Below are 17,876 nucleotides of genomic sequence, written 5' to 3' on the forward strand. Positions count from 1 at the left end.
TAAGAAATAGTCAGAGTTTGCTGGAACTCTAGGTTCCTAATGTAATCCCACGTCTACAGCATCCCAGCACTTTAAAATGTGAAGTTCCAGGCACATTTGCAGTGTCGCGATTGTGTTCAATAGATTGCTGGTGGATTTGGGTAATTTCCAGAAAAAGGCGATCTCTTTCAACTGTGGTGCCCTAGAAATCTTAGTTATTGCCGAAGGAGGAGAAGGTGAATAATACTCTGTGCTCAAGGTGGGGGATTGGGACATAGTATAGAAGTGGGAGTAGACAGGATAAGAGGGAATGGTCAGTACAATACATAATCCATGTTCTCCTCACGAATGGCTTCCTATAGACAAGTGGGAATTTCCTCAGATACTATATTACATCCTATTTGTATACACCTCTGTACTCTATGACCTGTTTTTGTGATGTCATAAAGGAAGGGAGTTTAATATGGAGGGTCAGAGCACAATTCTTGGTCCTTTCATTAATTATATTTCCTTAAGCAAGTTACTTAATATTTCCATGCCTCAGTTTCCTCAGGTATAAATCAAGGTATTAAGTATGTCACCCCACAGGGTTAATTAGAGGCAATACATGTAAAGCCCTCAACATACCCTGGACCAAGAGTCAGCACACTCTGGCTTATAGGCCAAATCTGGCTTGGTGACTGTTTTTGTAAATAAAGTTTTATTGGCACACAGCCATACCTATTCCTTTGTGTACTGTCCGTGGCTGCAATGACAGAATTGAGGAGTCATGGCAGGAACAATATGGTCTGCAAAGTCTAAGATATTTAATATGCAGCCCTTTACAAAGAAAGATTCTCTACGCTAGAGCACTGAGTGAATGATGGTTATGAGGGTAATAGTAGAGTAGGCATGGTTACAGCATTTTACAGATTTTAAAAAAAGAGAAAAGCTCAATAGGGTTACATCCTTTACTTAAGGAAGCAAAGCTAGTGAGTGCCAGGGAAAGGCTACGCCCGAGTGTCTGACAGCAAGCCCAACGTTTTTTTTCCACTACACTCTACTGACATGCTCATTTCACTTAACAAACAATCAGGGCTGAGTTGGCACTGCCCGAGAATTAGTGGCTGAGGCCTGGCCTTTGAGTTCTGCATGAGGTATGTCTGCTTCTGAGTGCTGTCAGCCTGGTGTCAACACAAGAACACATTCAAAGGATGCTAAGAAATTGGACGACCGCCGCGTTTTCCAAAGTGTGTTCTGAGGAATGATAACAGGTCTTGGGTTAAAAACAGGGTGCTGTCATCAAACACATTTGTGAACAGCCGAGTTAAAGTAAAGAGGTTCCTTTGCCACAGGACTTCTCAGAGCCTTCAGTGTATTAGCACACAGTGTAAATCTCCAAAGGGAGAGAGTGAGCAGAACTTCCCAAATCTATCTCTCCCTGCCCTCCTCGTCCCATGAGTTACCCAGGAGGACTGGTGGTCTTCAGAGAACTCCATTTTGGTCTCAGAAATAAGATTTCCCCATCTGTAGGAAGGGACTATACCTTCCCATACCCAGATGACATATTTTTTAATTAATTAAAAGAAATTAAAAGCAAGGAAATGCCCTTTTAATTACAACTGAAGCATTTACTGACCAAATAGTTCCCAGGAGTTATTACTAGAAACACATGCTTTCCAACGCTGCTGAGAGAAGATTTAAGTAGCAGTTTGTACTTCTTCTAGTCTTCCCAGACTTTCATAATTCTGGGTTGACCATGAAACAATCAAAATCATCTGTTCCATGTGGAAAATCAGAAATGGAACAAGCAAGAGATCGTATTTTTATACACTTGCCACAATCCCCTCCTATAAAAACAATCACTTTTAGAAACATCTGTAATGTATGAAATACTTACAATTGACTACAATCTTGTGGTAATAGCTTAATTATGCCTCCCCAAAATGCCCCCTCATTCCAGGAGCCTGGCAACAGATCTGTGATTCTGTGGTCCAGTCTCATATTTCTCTCCCACTTTGTCCTTTAATTCAATCCCAATTATAAAAGTGGGAAACATTTCTAAAGCGTTGGTCCCCAAATGCTATTCTATTGCCATGGTCTGCATTTTCTTGGTCCTCTTTCTTTTTTACATATGTTTCCCCAATCCTGAGACATAATGGAAATAAGGGCTGGGGCCTCATCAACGTCTTTAGAGTCCCACCCTCGGGCTAGGTTAGGCTGCCCTCTTATTCCCTACTTATCACTCTGAAACACTCATTGCCCTTGAATTTCTCCTTTACCGGAGTGAAAGCCCATGAGGCTGGTCTTGTTTACCCTGTATCCTTGTAAGCCTAGTCCAGTGTCTGGACCTAGTAGATGTGAGAAATTTTCTGTTTGTTGATCTCCCGCTCACTGGGATAACTGGTTCAAAGATGGTGAGAAGGTAGCACCATGTTCAAGATTCCAGGATTCAGTAAACATGTAAGAATTGTTGGGAAGTTGCGGAAGGAGGTGGGAAGACTCTGAGGAAGAGAGAAGCCCCCTAAAGCCTGGAAGTTTACAAAGAAAATCTTGAGACCTTGGAAGGGGCGAAAGATAGATTAGTCTCCAGACAGAAATACATTGGGGATGTTAGGGAAAAAAAAGAAAAAAAATGGAGCCCAACTAATTACTGTCTATGATGTCGGTACTTAGTCAAATGACATCCGTGAGTGTTTGGAGAAACACCTCTGATAGGAAAAGAGTGAGCCTACAGAAGCAACAGAGAAACAAACATCTGCTGATTGCCTACTATGTGGGAGGAAGCATGTCAGGGCAGCAGGGAAAAAGGGGAAGAGATGAGACACCACTCTGGATCTGACCAATTTCATAGTCTGATCAGGGAACCAGATATGAAACTATTTTAAAACATTGCGATAAATGTTGGCATTCATTCATTACTTCATCCACTCAGCCACACAACAAAAGTTACTGAGCACTCTCTCTGTGTAGAGGCTGGAGTGACCACCTCCACCTGGGAGAGTTCTGGAAGACCACATGCAAGATGACATTTCTGCTGATGACCCATTGGGACTTTTTTCTTTTTTAATAGTTATCACTATTAAGCTTTGATTCTAATCTGTTTTGGATCTATCACTCGAGAAATCCCTGAGATGCAATATTAATATATCCCTTTGTTCACAGACACACAGATTCCTCTGCTGGGGACCTAGTAGAAAAAGGAATATTTTTAGAAGTCATAAAATAAAAACAGTGTGTATGATGACAAGATAATAAAAATAATAGCAGTTATTAATGAGAGTTTCCTCTGTGTCAGGCAGAGTGTTTTATATACTGGAACTTAACGATGTTAAGTATCGGTATCGTCTCTGGTTCCAGCTGAGGCATCTTAGCAAAGTTAAATAACTTGTCCAAGGTCACCTAGCACAGGTGGGAGTCAAGCTCTGGTCTGCCTGACTTCAGGGTCAGTGTCCCATCTCACTGAGCTCCTTTCACATTGTAGGAAGGGAGGGAAGGAGAAGGAGGGGCAATAGGTGGGAAGGGAAAGAAAGAAGGTTGAGGAGAGACAAAGTAAAGGGAAACATTTCCAAAACCTGGCAAAGTGGAAAGTAAAACGGTAAAGTGGAATGTACGCAGACTCTGCAGCCAGACAGTTCTGGGTTCAAATCTTGACTCTGTGGAATGAACTTAGGGAATATGCAACGCTTCACATGCAGTTGGGGGTAATAAACCATAGGCCCCCTTCTCCAGCACCTTCTTTGTCAGTAGAAGGACCAGTAAGTAACTGGTTTGATGGAGTTCTGCCTACTTGAAAACAGTATGAATCAGTGACATATCTCACTGCCTAACTAAATATAAGTAAACTCATCTTAAGCAGGGGTGAGCTCACCTCTTGCTTCTCCCAAGCACCCAGGTGGTCGGAACTGTGTGCATTCCTCTTAATCCACGTTTCATATATGGGTGAATGCAAATTGCTAAGGGACGCAAGATGTTCTGGAAAAAGCACTACTTTCAAAGCAGACGTCTTTTTGTGTTCTTGTCATCTCATGAGAGTTACAGCAAAAGCAATTATTTTGAAAGGAAATTGATTTAAGCTTTTTGTAATGAGTTGAAAAACAAGTGAAGAAACAAATGGCTATTCACTGGGAAAGTCAAAAAGAAACTAAACAGGATGGAATGGTAGTGCTGGGTGAAAAATATGCCTTAAAGCACACAGGATAGAAAATATGAAATTGAGAAAGGCAACTGACAAGAGGCATGATTTGCATTCCACCTGCATTGTAAAGTAATGAAAATAAAGCCATGTGCTCAGAGCAGAGCTGTCACTTTCAATTGCTCCAAATTGTTTTGCTTGTCTCACAAAGTGCTTCAAACATATCAAATGCACTTGCCTTTCTAAAGACGCAGTCTGTAACAAGACTGGAAATTAATAGTGGTTTCTGAATTACTCTCAAACACACAAAACGTCATCTCTTTTTTCCCCTCGACAGGACACTTTTCCAAGATGACCTAAGTTTATGATGGCTAAATCCATTTAAAATAAACATTCAAAATAACTCACTTCAGGGCTGACAAAAGAAATAAAAGACACATTTACGGTGGTCCCAAATATCACAGTTAAGACTTAAAAAGAATACATAAATTAATTCACTTAAAAAAAAAAGACTTTTATTGTAATCTTACTCCATTCCAGTTTTCCTTTTGGTTTTATGTCTGTACTTCTTGATCTGTACTAGTTTGTTGGAATTTTCCCACTGGCTTAATGGATTCTAGTTTTAAAAATATTTATTTAGTAAGGCACCAAAACATTAAAAAATCTTAGATGCACTCATGACAGCATTCATTTCTTAAATACCCATCATTGTGTGTGATGAGGAACCAGGCCCTTTCATACCTTAATTAAATAAATTCCAGGATGTCCTCTGACTTTGTCAGGACACGTGGGAGTCAGTGATCACCCCCACTGGGGTGACAGAATAGGACACACAGCAATTTCTTAACAGCAGCTACATTAATTTGTGTTCCTCTTTGGGAATTGTGAAATTAAGTTTGGGGGAGATGAACAGTCCCTTTAAAGCTTCCATCTTCTCTATCACTCTTTTCCCCTGACAACACCTATTCTAGGTGTTCAGTCATTGCCTAAATGACCTGTGACAAAGAGAAAATACAGAAAGCTAAAAACCAGGCTGGCCTCATTAAAATATCCAGTGGGAGAACTCAGAAGATGAGGAAGGGCTTTGGGTGGGGAAGGCTGGCATAACGGGAATACTGTTTAACCCTCTCAAATCATTGATAGGAAATCAGGCTCAAAAGGCTGACTTGATTTGTCGGAAGACATTTGACTAATACACGGACCTACATTCCACACTTTCTGACTCCTAGGCAAAGCTCTTGCCATTCCTGAGTTGTAGTCCAATCTGTCACCAACTAAAAACATTTTTTTCATTGTGATAAAATATACATAATACACAGCTTACTATCTTAACCATTTTTAAGTGTACAGTTCGGTGGTATTAAGTACATTCACATTGTTGTGCAACCATTACCACCTTCTATCTCCCTAACAAAATTTTTTATCTTCCCCAACTGAAAATCTGTCCCCATTAAGCAATAATTCCCCATTCCTCCCTACCCCCAGCCCCTGGCAACCACGATTCTACTTTCCGTCTCTATGAATTTGAGTATCCTATGTACTTCATATAAATAGAATCATACAATCTTTGTCCTTTTGTCTGGCTTTTTTCACTTGGCATGTTTTCAAGGTTCATGTATGTTGTAGCATCTGTCAGAATTTCCTTCCTTCTTAATGAAATAACATTCCATTGCATGGATATACATTTTGTTTACCCATTCATCTGTTGAGGGACAGAGGGGTTGCTTCCATCCTTTGGTTATTGTGAATAATGTTGCTATGAACATAGATGTACAAATATCTGTTTGAGCTAACATAACCTTTAATCAAGAAATTTCTCTCTCCTCTAGGGTTACTATTACCATGTCTAAAATGATGGTAGACGGATAGGTACCTTCTTGAGTATCCCATTTTCTACTAGTACAATCATTTCTCCATGGACCACCCAGTATTCCACTAAGCTGAGTGCAGATAGCTGTTAACTCAGCCCAAATTCAGGTTGATAGAAAATGAATAGCTCTGCAGTCAAGGTCAAAAGTCTCAAGTTCCTTCCTGGACCTGGGAATTCCAACTGTGTACAGAAAATGGGATATGCTAGAAGATGCTGTCAAGTCCCCTCCCCTACTCTCTCCTAGTGTTTCACTCACTGAGAATTCATCCAGGACAAAGACTCTTTTTTTTTTTTTTTTTTTTTTTTAAAAGTTCTTAGTTTATTAGTACTCTCATGAAAAATCTGCTGCATCACCACAGTCACTGACGAATCTTTACTCCTTCTGTCATCCAATCTCCACCTCACTTTTTGCCAGCACCAACACTGGCCTTTGCAGTCCCCCTAACTTTCTTCATTCTGTTCTTGCGTTCCTTTCGCTGTTTTCTTGACGTCTTTTTCTTCTCATACAGGCCATGTCTTGCAAGTCTATGTTTGGGTTCATTTTTCTTTGCGTAATCCAAGGAATCATAAATCATGCCAAAGCCAGTTGTCTTGCCACCACCGAAATGGGTTCTGAATCCAAATACAAAGATGACATCTGGTGTGGTCTTGTACATTTTGGCTAGTTTTTCCCGAATTTCTGTCTTAGGTACTGTTGCCTTCCCAGGGTGAAGGACATCGATGACCATCTGTTTCCGTTGAAGTAGTCTGTTGGTCATGAACTTCCTGGTCCGAATAGTTACTGTGTCGTTCATGATGGCAGCAGGCCTTCAAGCAGCCAGGGGGGAAAAGAGCCAGGACAAAGACTCTTAATTCAGCTCAATCTGACAACCATTTATTGAGCACCTAGCAAGCACTGGGCATTCATTGCCTTGATTGTGGTATCACTAAAACTATTTTTCTTTGGAAGACACTATGATGGAGTGACCCATTTTAAAAAGTGCTAGCTGTTACACAGCTAGTTGGCTTAAGAAGAATAAATTAACTCACTGCAAAGGAAAAAGAAACGGTATAAGGAAGCAGAAGGAACAAACACCTTTCCATCTCCCGGCACCTTTGTCCATGTCTGCTTGCCTGCTGAAGCTTCTACACTCTGTCAGGCTGTTCCATTCTTCCTTGCAGGCAGGATTTCAAATATCTGCGGAGCCTGCCTGGCAAAGCAATCAGCCCCTTGTATATTTCAATCTGGCCAATGGCTTCCCAAGCCATCTCCTCACTAAGGAAGTATCTAACAGCACAGGCAGAAGCTCCCCTCTGATGCCACACTCCCATAATGGAAAACAAGCAGCCCAATTTGTTTGCCAAGACTGTCAGAACCCTCCCCCCATGGGAGCTCCAGTCTAAAATGACTTTTTATGCCCAAGTTACTGATTTCCCCGAAAACAGCGACTTAACAATGGAAATGTGGACATTTAACTCAAGTGCTCTTTTTGTAATGGTGTTGCATTAGCATTCTGAGAAGCAAAGCAGCCACAAAGTTAACATACTGTGTTCTTTGGCAGGGATAGAGGGAAGGAGGGAGAGAAAAGCTGTTGAAAACAAAAAAGGTCATTTTATTTGATAATGTTAACAAGGAATATTAGATCCGTACTCTATGAACCAGGCTGCATAAACACAGGGTCATCTATGCAGACAGGCCAGTGTGTGTCAGGTAGACTCCCCCTGCCCTGGCAACCCTGGCATCAAGTCCTATCAGAACGTGACAGAGTCCGGTGGACCAAAAGCTAGGCCTGGGCTCCTGCATGCCACGGCTTCTCACACAAATGCAGAACTTCGGACAGTCTGATTGGATCAAAATCCCAAACCCACAGCAGCCCGTTCTGTGGGCAAACTATTCATTTCATATTCACCTCCTTGTCGTGTGAGTGCAGAGGTCATCTACAGAGGAGGCCTAATTAATCAAACTGTCAGAGGCAATGAGGGGGAGCATGTTAATAGGACTTTTATTTCACCCAGGAAAGCGGCAGCCTGACAGGGACCAGAAAATATGGCCCGGCTGTTGCTGTTTATTAGCAATGCTGAGATCAGTGGTAATAGGAGCCAAACAGTGTGTGGTTGATAAAGTGCAGCGTGTCAAGAAGCAGCAGCCACTCGAAATTAGACTGACAAGAGCCAGCACTCGGGGGATATCGATAGCTGATAAATAGGAAGCTCGGTGCAGGGGGGCATATCAAAGAGGGTGGCACAGACAGAGGGGTCTGGGCAGTTAGGTGGGGCCATGGGAGACAAGGCAGAGACTGTCTGCCGATAGCCCAAAGGGTTTGCTTCACAATGAATAATCTTTACTTCATTCAAGCACGATTTCTTCAAGGGCTCTTATGCCAGTCCCTGTGCCAGGTGCTGGGATGCAAAGATGCACAAGACGCCACTCCTTTTGGCTAGAGCAGTGCTTATTTTGGGGAGCAGACACCCTTCAAATATGGAGAAAGCTACAGATCTCCAAAAGTGAAAACTCATATTTACACCAAAGACGCAAAATTCACAGACAACGTCAGGGTTTTACAGACTTGAAGCCAGGTCAGGAACATTTTCAGAGGGGAACTGTGGGGACAGAGCCAGGAGTGCAGTTTCCAGGCTCTCGGCCTCACGTGGAAAGGTGCTGGCTCAGGTAGTAAATGGCCATCAACTGTGATTGGATGGCCATCAACTGTGGCTAGTTGGCCGTCAGCTGTAACCAGTGAGCCACTGGCCACTAATATAACTGCTGTGGCTACACTAGCAGCAATTGGGGGCTAGCAAGAAGACGGTGGCTGAGCTAGCAAGAGCGGATTGCAGTTAGCAAGTGAGGCTGGTTGGCAGAGAGAAGTGGACGGCGGGTTGCAGATAGTGTGGCTCCTGCTTCCTGTGTCTCCAACCCAGCCACCAGCGAAACTATAGTGGTATAACTCCCTTATCTATGGCTCCGTGGGTGTTCCTTTTTGGCCTCACCATGTCCTGCGTTCTTATGCGGGGAGCAGGACCAGAGACCCTGCATGACATACCTGCATGACAGGAACCCTGGCTAAGAGTCCCTCATCTGTTATCACCATCTACTACTGAGGGAGTTTTTTCCTCAGCGATGAATGAGCATCATTTGGGGGGGGGGGGGGGATGAAACAAATCACAAGGGCTGCATTTTCATAACGGGGATTTCCACTGGAGAACTGGAGAATGTCTTCATGTCATTTGAACGGAAGCCCATCAAATGCTTCTGCAGCCACATCCCCCTAGCTGAGGAGTGTCAGGAAGTTCAGAGAAATCAGCCAGTGATGTAATCAATAGGGGTGGGTGGGGCTCTCAGACTCAAGGGTGCAGGAGCAGCACCTGAGGAGTTCCTTCCCTAACCTGACACCGATGCCAGGCACCCACCGAGTAGCCTCCTTCTCTACCTCTGGGCACAGGCCCAGGCTTTAGATTGTTTCATGGGTTCCAGAGATGATCATGACGTACATGAAAATTTTACAGCTTCGTACACTGATTCTTACAACAGCCTCTTGGGAGGTTAGTGCTATGCATCTGATTTCATCTCTAAGGAAAAGTGAACAAGCCATTTCAGACAACTTTCTTCTACAAGGATGAAATAAATGCAAAGGGCTAACTTATTTGTTTTTAGAAGGCATTCTCTGACAGTCCAGAGGAGCATTTCTCTCGTTCTATATGTTTTAAACCCTATGTTTCCTTCATAGCACCTGTTCTAATTCATAACTGGATTTGTGTGGGGACAGAGTCCCAGAGAGCAGTTTCCACGCACTCGGCCTCATGTGAGAAGGTGCTGGCTCAGTAGTAGATGGTCATCAGCTGTAACCAGTTAGCCATTGGCCACTGATATAACTGCCGTGGCTGAGCCAGCAAGCGTGGATTGCAGTTAGCAAGGGGTTGGTTGGTTGGCAGAGAAGCAGACGGCGGATTGCAGATCATGTGGATCCTACTTCTGTGTGTTGCCCAGCTGCCAACGAGACTGGGGTGCAGGAAGACCCCTTGTTGGGTTACTGGCGGATGGTTGCTTTTGTGTTTCAACCAGCTGCCAGTGAGAATATAGTGGTATGAACCCCTCGTCCATGGCTCCGTGCGGGGGAGCGGCAGCTGAGTCCCTGCATGACAATTTTATTCATCTGTTTACCCGCTTGCTCTTCAGTCTCCCTACTAGATTTAAGGTCACTATGGCAGGAACTATTTTATGCCTTATATATTATATATTCATCGTCAAGCACAGAGCCTGGCACATACCTAGAAGGTGCTCAACAAATATTTGTGGAATGAATGAATGAGTGAGTGTCCCTAAGTATAGCTGAAAATGAAATTAATCAGAATATCATGAATCTTAAAGTTCTACTGTGTTTGAACATGATTTCATTACTTCACTGCAAAATATTCATTGAGCATCTATTACTGCCTGGTCTTGCCAGATCTGAGGCTTCAGTTAACAAAAGAGCCTTGACCTTGCACTCACGGGGTTCTACTCCTTGTCTAGAGCAGAATAAATAATAAATATAATGACTGAACACTATCAGCTAGTAACAATAGGTGTGTTAAATTGGTTGTATATTTCGGGCTGCACGAAGTATTTTGCACATATTCTTTCACTGATGTTCACCACTAGCTTATAAATTACATGTTGTCATGGGCCCCATCTTACAGATAAAGATCTGAGCTGTGGAGAGGTGAAGTAACCTGCCAATGACCAGCAGTGGGTAAATGGGGGCACTGAGATTTGACCCCAAAACCTGGATTTGTAGGATCAACAATACGGTTGCACCAAGGTGTTTCTAAAAGACTCAAACAATGGACACAGAAAAATAATAGCAACATATGTGAACTTCCTTGGACCCTATTCTGCACCCAGGTTTTGCCGCCAACAGTTTAATGGTATATGTTTCCATGGGCTTTTTTCAGTTTGCAAAGAATTTCCCCATAAAATGACAGATCTCACCCTCAGACTCTGTAAAAGGGAAGAGAGAGAATATTAGCCCCTTTTTCCAGAAGAGCTAACGGGCTGAGAGGTCTGGCTCCATGCCACACAGCTGGTAAGCAGTAGAGATGAGTCCTGAACGTGGTCTCATGGCTCTCTGTGTTCCCAGGATCATTTCAATTTTTGCATTTAAAGGATTCGTAAACTATCCCGCTGGATCCTTAGAAAAGAATCTGTGGGCAGCACAGTACCATGAGACAGGAGAGTAGCAGCTTGGCATGGTAGCAGGAGCCATCTGGGGCCTCCATCCCAGCCTTTCCACTAACTAGCAGTGGGGTCTGAGCAAACTCCTTACCCTCTCTGGGCCTTGGCTTCTCCCCCTGTAAAGATGATGGGATGCGGACCCTGGCGCCATGATCTCTAAGTTATTTTTCAGCTCTGACACTCAGCGGAAAGCTCCATCTCACTCCTTGTTCCTTTCTCTTTATTTTTGGCTTCCTTTCTTCATCTTTTAGCTGCTTTTATGACAATTCAGGAATTAGATGTGACAAAACTTACCCCTCCTCCCCCATGACTAAAGACTGGCTGTCAGGTCTCAGAAATGCAACTCCCACTGCTGACCTGACCCCTATGCAGTGTGTGGAGAGGGGGCTCCAAGTGAGGGAGGTGGTCTTTGCCAGCAGGTAGCATTTGTTATGCTGGATAATGTAGAGTCTGAAAGCCCAATGTCCTCATATTTATCATTTAAACCGGGCTGATTCAGAAACTTTGTCACTGAGGGATCTTTACCTTAGGGCCAGAAAGTTAGTCTATTTAGAATCTTATCAGGAACCCCACCCCCCACCCCATCCCATCACTCCATGGGAGATGCTATTTTAATGTTAAAAGAAGCCTGTTTCTATAAATGTCCATTTAACTTTTACCATTTTCATGTGTGTTCCAACAATGTTAGAGGAACTTTCAAAAGAATGCAGTGGGCCTCATTATCACAGAATGTAAAGGGTAGGGGTGGGATATTTTTTTTAATCTCTCTGACTCATAGTCTGCAGGTGCAGGGGGCAAGGGGGGAATCAGCTGGAGATCTGGAAGCAGGAGACCTGTGCCCTAATTCCCGCTCTCCGTGTAACTCGATGTAATCGTGGGCAAGTCATTTAACCTTGATTTCTTAAATTGAGAATGGAATCACACCAATTAAGCCTGCCTCAAAGGAACCTGGGGAGTAGCAGGGAACCATGAGTTTCCCATTCCCTGCCTCTTCTCATTTTGTCCTTTTTGCTCATTTAATGCTACCGCAAACCATCTCAATTGGTCACTACAGAATAAAAGCAGAAATCAGATCGTTTTGCTCCTCTGTCTAAAAATCTTCAAGGGCTTTTTACTGCCTAAGAATAAACCCCAATTCTTGAGCTCTTCACAGATCCTAGCCTGCATCTAGGGTTCTGGCTGCACGGGCCCTCGGTCTGCACCTCAGTCTCCTTGATTTTCTTATTTCCTGTTCTGAAGGCCTTCTCCATCTATCATGGCCAAGTGGCCAGAGCTGAGTCATTGTGGCTTAAGATCTGGCTTAAGCATGACCCTGTCATTTAGGGGACCTGTCCTGGCCCATCCTCTGTTCCTGAAGCACTCCAATGAGAACCTTTATTCGATCAGTTTCTGCAGGTTTGTAATTCATGGTGTTTCTATGTCCTCGCCACCTCACCATATTTATCAGTATTTCTCCTGAGGCCCTTGCATAGGAATTACCTGAGGTGCCTGTTGGAGATGAAGACTCCTGGGTCCCACTCAAACTCACCAAATCACTCTTCTAGAGGTAGGATTCTCACCCGTGCACGCTACTGGTGAGAATCACTTCCCTAGAGCGTGAGCTCTCGAATGGTAGGGATCGTGCCTGATTCACTGTATTGTCTTCAGAGCTGAGCACAGTACCTGGCACACAGTAGGCACTCAATGACCACTTGTGAAGGAATGAATAACTTATGCCCTTGGGACACAGGCAAGTGAAATTCTCATCTTGAGGGTTTGACTCGAAGATGAGTTAGTTGCCTTAGGATGTCTTTAGAAACATTTTGTCTGACAGTGTGGGGCTTTACAAACTGCTATCAGGATGAAAGAGCTAAGGGAGCACTGCTCCGTTTCTTTGCCAACATTGTTCTCCGTGGTTCTGCAAAAAGGATGGTGGGAAGTTACAACAACAGTGGGAACTGGGAAAGAAGGTCCTTGGGGTGGTATCCTCCAATGGAGACATCACAGAGGAGGCCCTCCTGGCTGAGGAGGCCCTGCATACACTACACCTTGTCTAAATGTGACTTCCTGGCGATGTCAGCCGGCCCTCCTGTGGGGACAGAGCCCCAGAAAGCAGTTTACAGGCTCTCGGCCTCACGTGGAGGAGTGCTGGCTTGGGTAGTAGATGGCCGTCAGCTGTGGCTGATTGGCCGTCAGCTGTAGCCAGTTAGCCAATTAGCCGCTAATATAACTGCGGTGGCTACGCTATAGGAGGGAGAGAGAGAAGAGAGAAAGAATGGGGGCTAGCAAGAAGATGGCAGCTGGGCTGGCAAGCGTGGATGGCGGTTTGCGGACAGTGTGGATCCAGCCTCCAGTGAGAGTATAGTGCCACCAGAGAGAATATAGTGGTATGACTCCCCTACCTATGGCTCCGTAGGTGTTCCTTTTTGGCCTCACCATATCCTGCGTTCTTGTATGGGGAGCGGGAGCAGAGAGCGAGCAGGGTCTCCCGCACGACACCTCCTTACAAGGATGTATAATCCAGTTATGTGATGGGAACGCTGCCCTCTGAACTGTTACTTTTTCCTACTCAGAATATTAAATAAATATAAAAGGCTAAACTACCGGCAGCTGAAATTAAGCCTCTGGTGACAACCAAAGAGAAACAATGGATTCCCCAGGACTTCTCACTGATAATTGCATTGGGGGTCCAAGCCCTCTAGGGCTCCACTGTCCTGTCAAGCTGCAGGCTCAGACTAGGATGCCTCCACACCCCCAAGGCATTCCAGGTCCAGAAAAACATGGAGAACCTGCAGAGGTTATATCTATTGGCCTTCAGGCATCCTTTAATTCAGTCTTCTTCACAACAATCTCTTTGAGGCTTTGCAGGGCCCCTAACAAAATGAAGATGGAGACCACTTTATTTTATTTGGGGGACAATCAAATTTCTCTCCAATGGGGCAATTTCAAAACTGGCTAATTTTGCAAATAGCATCCTGCAGCCCAACAGGAACGCCACACTCTACACACTTGCTTTTGGCTGCCTAGGGTGACATTCTCCCTGAATTTGTTTCCTTAGACATGAGGAAAATAACTGATTTTCCCTTCCTAGAGGGAAAATTGGGTGCACCAAAATTTCTGGTCATTTTCTACACTTTGCTCTGTGATTTTGAAATGGTAGATTTCATTGGACACTGATAAGACCAAGCAAAGAACACTGTTTCTTCTCTCTGAGCTTCCCTACCTGGCTCCAGAGGACAGATGCCTTCCTGCTATGTCTGACACGATCACAGTTGGCCAGGAATCTCAGACCTGGTCTCTATGGGGACAGCTTTGGCCTTCCCTGAGGAACGGAGGGGACAGCATTTTAATACCACTGGCATGCAGCAGGAATCAACAAGGAAACTTCCAGCATTCACCGTGCTGCAGAGGTCAGGGGAGTGTCATTTCTTTCCCAAAGAGGTCTTCTCCATCTCATCTCCATGCCACACACCTTTGTTTCATGCATTTCTCTGAGCAGGCAACAATTTCACAAGATTCTTCTAAAAGGGAAGGGGCTTCTTTTTTACCTTGGCAAGGAGACTATTATTGCTGGAAAACAAAAGGGATCTGCACCTTCATCCCCATGACTTTGCTATAGGAACCTTATTTACAGTATGATAAAAGCCCGTTCCATTCTTACAGCCTCATTAAAGCTAAGCCTCATTTAACTAGGAGGACATTTTTACAATGGGTTGACTGGCGTACTGTGATAAATGGCTGTCTAACATCCTTCAACAATAGGCGGGCTACAGCCATAACCACACTGTGTATAAACACAGCATCAGTTTAACAATGCACAGGGCTGAATAGCAGGAAGTGAAGGCAAACATTTTCCCCGAGCGTGTGTGTGTGTGTGTGTGTGTGTGTGTGTGTGTGTATGTGTATGGGGGGGGGGGGTAGGGAGGAAAAATTCACTAGAGGGAAAATTTAAAATTTTTTTTAACAAGTTTAATGTTTCTACTGAGGAGCGTAAAAGATGACCTTTGAAACTCATGGCCTCATTAAAAACAAAAAAGTTTTCCTGAAATTTGATAATTTGATCCTTGAAAGATAAAAAGCGTTGGAAATGGAATGAAAATGATCCTGTTCTTTCTCCTTTTAAAAAATCTTGTATCTGAAAACTGAATAGAATGACTTGTGAATATATGCAACTCACCCTTCTAGAAGCGGAAATCCAGCTTGCTTACTTAAGAATATGGGTTACATTGCTGGACAAATCAAAACAACCAAGGCTAGGCCAGGCCCTGAAAACCAAAAACACTCCCCCCCCTCCCCCGGCCAGTGGCTCTATAAACTGCATTTTTTCCCCCTCTATGATAGAGAATCTAACTATACCCTTCATATTAAACGCTGCTGGGGACTCTTCCAGGTACATGGGTGCAAAGTGGTGGAGAAGCATACGGTTTCCTAAATTAGGGGAGCAAGTTAAATGTACTCAACACATTTAGATCCTACCTGGATTTTCACTGGTCTCTGATTTAATTTCACACCAAAAACTATTGTATAACTGGACAGAGCAAAGCCTCTAGTATTTACACTGGAGACTGAGGTCTGACATTCTGTCTAAATGAAATTTCCCAGTTGTCCCAAGCAGTTTTTACCTTGTTTCCATGCTAGCAGTTTGAAATGTCACTACATATTGCTACAATGACAGGTGAACAAACAGGCCTGGGAACCAGCCTAGTGTCCTTGGCCCCCCTCCCCTCGGGGACGCTGGCCCATGCTCTGTCCCACCAAGCAACCCAGCCAAGGGGGATCCAGAAACTCTGCCAGTGACCCTTTCAAAAGGCTAATTAGGAAGGACTGTGGACCATTATCACTGAAAAGAAAGAACACTTAATCTCTCTCTCTCTCTCTCTCTCTCTCTCCCTCCCTCCCTCCCTCCCTCCCTCTGAGCTTTAAGAATGAAAAGCTGCCTTTTGGAGTGAATTTTGGCAATAGTTCCACTTTTATTATTAGAATATACATTTAAAACAAAAATTAGTAACTAATTTTCATAGTGTTAAAAATACTAAAAAGCTAAGTACATTCCTTAGGTTACTCCAGTGTGTTGGTTTTTTCTTCTTTTTAATACCAAAAGGCAGCTTCTACAACCTCCGCCTTTCCTTCCCATATGGGATGGGAGGTAATCGGAAGGCATGTCTGCGGGCTTCATCAACAGTGTAAATCAATTAAGCATCGCTATTCCCTCCAGGAAGCCATCTCTTTGCAGATCAGCCTGGCTCAACATGATGAGATATGGGAGCTCCCCACTCACAAAGATAAAGATCCCTCACCTGGATAGTCCTGCCAAGATCAGAGCAGCCTGGGGGCACATCCAGAACTTGTTAACCTGCCAGCCATTCTATTCTGCTCTTCGAGACTGACATACTGATGCTCTGAAAAAGAGACTCTGTGACTCAGTTTCCCCACTCTAACCCAGACAGGACGCTGGTCTGAGTAATGTTTCATCACATCCTGAATCCAAAGACTCTACGTCTTACTTCTGAAGCAGAGCATAATGTATAAGAATTTAAAAGTCTCTCCAGACGTTAGTTGTTCTTTATAAACGCCGTTTTTTATAGAAAACCTGCACTTGTATGAATAATGGAGGAAACTGTGTAGCAATTCCTTTAGTTTTGCTTGTCATTTGCTACAAGAAGGAGCAAATAAAGAATCTGGGGGAAATCCACCTGGAGAAAAGACAACTAAGGAAAACACCAAATTCCCTTTGAATATCCAAGGTGCTGTCTGCTATGTGGACTAACACTTAGATGGATATAAGTTCAGTCAAAGAAAGTTTGAGTAGAACGTAATGCCTTGCTTGATGAAAGGTCCTCAGCACAGAGGCACAAAGGCATAGCAGTGTGAGAGGAAGGGAGACACAGCAAAATCAATCCTGACAATATAGGGGGTAACGTGTGTCCTGGCCACGTTCCATATACTCCTTGGGCAGTTAAGCAGGGAGTGGATGAACTCATTCATTCTCATTCTCTCGCTCTCACACACTCTCTTTCTCATATGTGTGGACGTATGTGTATTTATGTGTAGTAAAGGTGTGTTGTCGAGGCACTAGATGGGTAGATCAACTTTAAGAATGTTGCAATCCTGAGATTCAATAATTCTAAAAAATCAAATGGAAATAGGAATGAAAAGAAATGGCCTAGCCTCCACTTCCTACTTTTTAGCCAACCTTTTTTTTGGTGGGCACAATGTTTCTATTTAAGGTTTTTCCAATTTCTTAAACAGTGCCATAATGGTTTCCTCTATAAGACCCTTTCCATCAGTACTGTCTTTCCAGGAAGGTTAGGCTCTTGAAACACTATGTGAGCACTAATTATTTATTCATGCAACCACACAGCTAGCAAGATGAACGAAAACTCTTCAGACTGACAAATACACCGGAATAGGCACTAATTCACACCTGGAAAAAAAAGTGATCTACACCCTTGTTAAAAATTAATACCTCATCGAGAGGAATAAGTTGTAGAAAGAAGATTCAGTGCCTGGCAGGGGTCAAGCTTCATAGCTCTCTTTTGATAAATTTTATTCTCTGTCCTTTAACAGAGGGAGTTCACTCATACAGTTTCAGTTTGTCCATGAAAAAGACTCATCAGCACTTATGGCGTAAACCATGTTCTGACAATGCACAGCCAGCATGGCTCACAGGCCACGTTCTAAGGGAGAACAAGAAAAGGTGGGGACATGATGGGGAGAGGTTTTACTGCCATGGTCTGTGACAG

General features: G+C 43.7%; 2 protein-coding genes across 6 annotated transcripts in view; both read right to left on the reverse strand.

The window, feature by feature from the left end:
* The window catches only part of MPPED2 (metallophosphoesterase domain containing 2), a 163,090-nt gene that overhangs the window by 29,285 nt on the left and 115,929 nt on the right, over positions 1–17,876 (reverse strand). The gene's annotated exons all lie outside the window — the stretch shown is intronic.
* LOC148755888 (small ribosomal subunit protein eS24) lies at positions 6,327–6,800 on the reverse strand. Its single transcript, XM_088789500.1, has one exon. The coding sequence runs from the start codon at positions 6,755–6,757 to the stop codon at positions 6,365–6,367; it is 393 nt and encodes a 130-aa protein (XP_088645626.1). The 5' UTR covers positions 6,758–6,800; the 3' UTR covers positions 6,327–6,364.

The sequence above is a fragment of the Rhinolophus sinicus genome, chromosome 14 (genome assembly GCF_057876585.1).
Source record: "Rhinolophus sinicus isolate RSI-liver-muscle chromosome 14, RSI-T2T, whole genome shotgun sequence".
In the NCBI taxonomy this organism is placed as follows: domain Eukaryota; kingdom Metazoa; phylum Chordata; class Mammalia; order Chiroptera; family Rhinolophidae; genus Rhinolophus; species Rhinolophus sinicus.

Bases quoted from the DNA above. Each gene is read 5' to 3' on its own strand.
- LOC148755888 (XM_088789500.1), bottom strand. From the start codon at position 6,757: ATGAACGACACAGTAACTATTCGGACCAGGAAGTTCATGACCAACAGA.